The sequence below is a fragment of the Gobio gobio genome (genome assembly GCF_949357685.1).
Source record: "Gobio gobio genome assembly, chromosome: 8".
Lineage (NCBI taxonomy): Eukaryota > Metazoa > Chordata > Actinopteri > Cypriniformes > Gobionidae > Gobio > Gobio gobio.
In genome coordinates, this window is record NC_137114.1 from 2,658,558 (window position 1) to 2,662,069 (window position 3,512).

A 3,512-nucleotide genomic window follows, 5' to 3' on the forward strand; every position below is an offset into this window, starting at 1 on the left:
TTTTACATAAAACAAGAATTGAACAACAATTTTAAATGTCTACTCATTTGTCCATTTTAACATGGTTTTTAAATTTTTAAATTTTTTTTAAATAAAAATAGCTGTGAGATTTAGTCACTTATCAGGTCAAAGATCAGTCTACAAACAGTGCATTAGAAAAAACGGTTAGTCCACTTTTGCGCGGCAAATACACCATAATAGAAAATTGAGCAAAATGGCGACGTTGAACAAGAAAAAATGCAGACAGTATTCCCTTGAATACCTCAATTACGGTGTCATACCTTCTCCCACCAATGCGCAGCTTCCGATGTGTTTATTGTGTGAACAAGTTTTTTCAAATGAAGCCATGAAACCTTCACGTCTGAAGGAGCACCTTATGAAGATTCACCCAGACAAGGCAGATAAGGACCGTCCGTTCTTCCAGGCCTTAAAGGACAAACACGGTAGAAGAACCATCAGCAGTCTCTTCTCAAAGAATATCAGGCAAAATGATAGTGGGCTAATAGCATCGTATAACATCTCCCTGCTGATCGCCAAATGTGGACACCCATTCACAATTGGGGAAAAGTTGGTGCTTCCTGCCATTAAAGAGGTAATTTCTACCGTGATGGAGCGCGATCCCACACAGGTGCTGAAATCCATCCCACTCAGCAATGACACCGTGGCACGCAGGATAAATGAAATGGGCGCAGATACAGAGGAGCAGTTATGTGCCATCCTGCGGGACTCTCCATTCTGCCTTCAGCTGGATGAGACAACCACCGCTGACAACAACGCTCTGCTGATGGCCTATGTCCGTTATAGGGCCACAAACAGTCACTTCAGGAATTTCTGTTTTCCAAGTATCTGGAAACCGACACCAAGGGCCAGACCATTTTTAACACGCTTTCTGCATATCTACAGGAGAAATCAATTCCAATCTCTAACATCCTCGCATGTGCCACTGATGGTGCCCCCGCTATGGTTGGCAGGTACCGTGGGTTCACCGCTCTGCTGAAGGAACAGGTGCCGCATATCCTCACAGTCCACTGTGTTTTGCACCGCCACAACCTTGTGGCCAAATGCACCAATCCAGTTCTCCATGAGTCTCTCAATATTGCAGTCAAAGCAATAAATAAAATAAAAGCCCATGCCCTGAATAACAGACTGTTCCGACAGCTGTGTCATGAAAATGATGAGACTTTTGAGCGGCTTCTTCTCCATACTGATGTCCGCTGGCTCTCAAAGGGAAACTGCCTTGCTCGTTTTTGTGAGCTGTTCGACAGCATCGTCGAGTTCCTGGAGGAGATTGATGGAGCTCTCGGGGAAAAGGTGTCATCCAGCCGCTGCAACATCATGTACCTCGCAGACTTTTTTGATAAAATGAACGATGTCACGTTAAAGCTCCAAGGAAACGACATCACGCTGGTCAAATCCAAGGCGGTTATCCACAGTCTCACCTCCAGGCTAGATCTCTACAGGCAGAGTATAGGCAGGAAGCAGTTTGCTCATTTCCCACAGCTGGCCAAGGTGATTTTTTTTTTTTTCAGAAAGATATAACAGGCCCACTATTAGCTATAATTAGCCTAATATATTTTATTTCCATTAATACCATATAATTGTAATTAATAGGCTATTATATCGAGTGATTATATTGAGTCTGAAAATACAGACCAGAGTCCTGCACGGGTCTGATTTTGTAAATCCGCTCCCGCCCGTACCCGCAGTGCTTAAAACCGCATCCGACCCGTTTTCCAACAACAGCACTAAATAAAATCCGCACCCGACCCGACCCGCTCCCGCAATAAAATCAGTTTAGCATATCACATTATAGACACACTTACAAAAATGTTTATTTCCAGCATACAGAAGTTATTACACGACCATTAACACAAGGACAACTTCAGCTGGGACATTCTAAAACGCTTAACGTGGCTTAATGTGTGTGTGTTATTAAGAGACCAAACTCAGGAAACATAAAAATACTGTTCGATAGAACTGCTTGTGCTTGGTTTGTTACCACAGTTATCTGCGTGTTTAACTCAGCGATGAAGTTCCACCTTTGCGGCTCCTCAAGATCCATCTCGACGACTGCACACAGTGCAGGCAGATCGCACGCGCGGTTGTGATACTTCTGGGAGGGCGCGCGCACACGCCGCGCAGCCACAACTAAACTGATATGGATTTTAAATTATTTTATCAACTTGAAATATAGGCAAGGCATATTTTTGTATATGCATATTTTTAAGAACACATCTACAACATGCATATATTTTTATATAGGCCTATATTCGTTTGCACGTGACTTTTTAAAACCGGTGTTTAGACCCGTGTTTCTCCCTTGTCCGACCCGACCCGCACCCGTGTCCGACACAGTAGGATGTTTTTCACCCCTTTCAGCAATATTCGCGGGTCACCCGTCGGGTACCCGCACCCGTGCATGACTCTGATACAAAGTCTAGTAGGCTAGGCTACGCATTGCCTTATAAATATAAATAAACATTTTAGTTGAATAATAAGTAATAAAACAACGAATTCAAATAAAAAAAAAAGTCTAAAACTATTCATGGAGATAAAAGAACAATTTAACTGTAAAATAATACTCATTACAGGTGTCCGAGGCTCTTACCGATGACCTCCTCATAGTTTACACTGACCACCTGAGGATGGTTAAGGACGACATGGAGATCCGCTTCAGGGACCTCCTTAACCTTGATGTTCCCAGTTGGGTTGTGCAGCCCTTTCAAGTGGATGTGATCGATTGCGAGCCCGTCATTCAGGAGCATCTTGTCGACATCCAGTGCGATGACGAAGCCCAGGCTATTTTTCGCGCCTCTGGCTGGTGCAGCATGTGGCTCAAATATGCCCAGCGGTATCCGGCTCTCTGGCAAAAGATAAAGCTGCTGATTCTTGCTTTTCCAACAACATATCTCGTTGAGCAGGGATTCAGCCAGGTCATCCACATCCAGTCTAAGTACCGCAATCGCTTGGACTTGCCTGAATCAGGAGCACTACGGCTGAAACTAATGTCTCTGCAACCTGCCGTAAAGAAATTAGCAGAAAAACATCAAGCACAGGGCTCACACTAATTTTCGCATCAATTTAGCTAATTCGAAAGTTCAAATGTGCTAAGAATGCTTCTTGTTTGCTGACTGGCTGTTTGCAGTACAGCTGCTGTGTCCTTGCTGATTGGCTGCTATTTGCTATAAGCCACATAATCAATGTCAAATTTGTAACCGTTACATTTCATTAACACTGATATAGCTACACTGATTTATAATTTGAACCTCCGATTACTTTTTTGCACTCTGGGAAATTAGCCTATAATAATATTCCCACTGTCTATTAGCGGGTTCTAGCCTACTGCTTTACGGATTCCGGGCTTTCTCTGTCCATGCAATATGCACATAGGTAACTTGAATGAGCTCGGATTTCTAGCGTATTTACATTAATTTCTTAGGTAATATCTATGGGTTGACCCACTTCAAAGATGGCTAAAATCAGAATTCGAATGGACTGTGAATAAATCGAAC

The 3,512-nt window shown here is 43.2% G+C and overlaps 1 protein-coding gene across 1 annotated transcript; it reads left to right on the top strand.

The window, feature by feature from the left end:
* Nucleotides 1-346: 346 nt before the first annotated feature.
* LOC307130260 (zinc finger BED domain-containing protein 5-like) lies at nucleotides 347-3,068 on the top strand (the record flags this gene model as incomplete). Its single annotated transcript, XM_079823233.1, has 3 exons — nucleotides 347-793; nucleotides 904-1,509; nucleotides 2,592-3,068. The coding sequence occupies 3 exons, from the start codon at nucleotides 347-349 to the stop codon at nucleotides 3,066-3,068; spliced, it is 1,530 nt and encodes a 509-aa protein (XP_079679359.1).
* Between the last annotated feature and the right edge of the window lie 444 nt (nucleotides 3,069-3,512).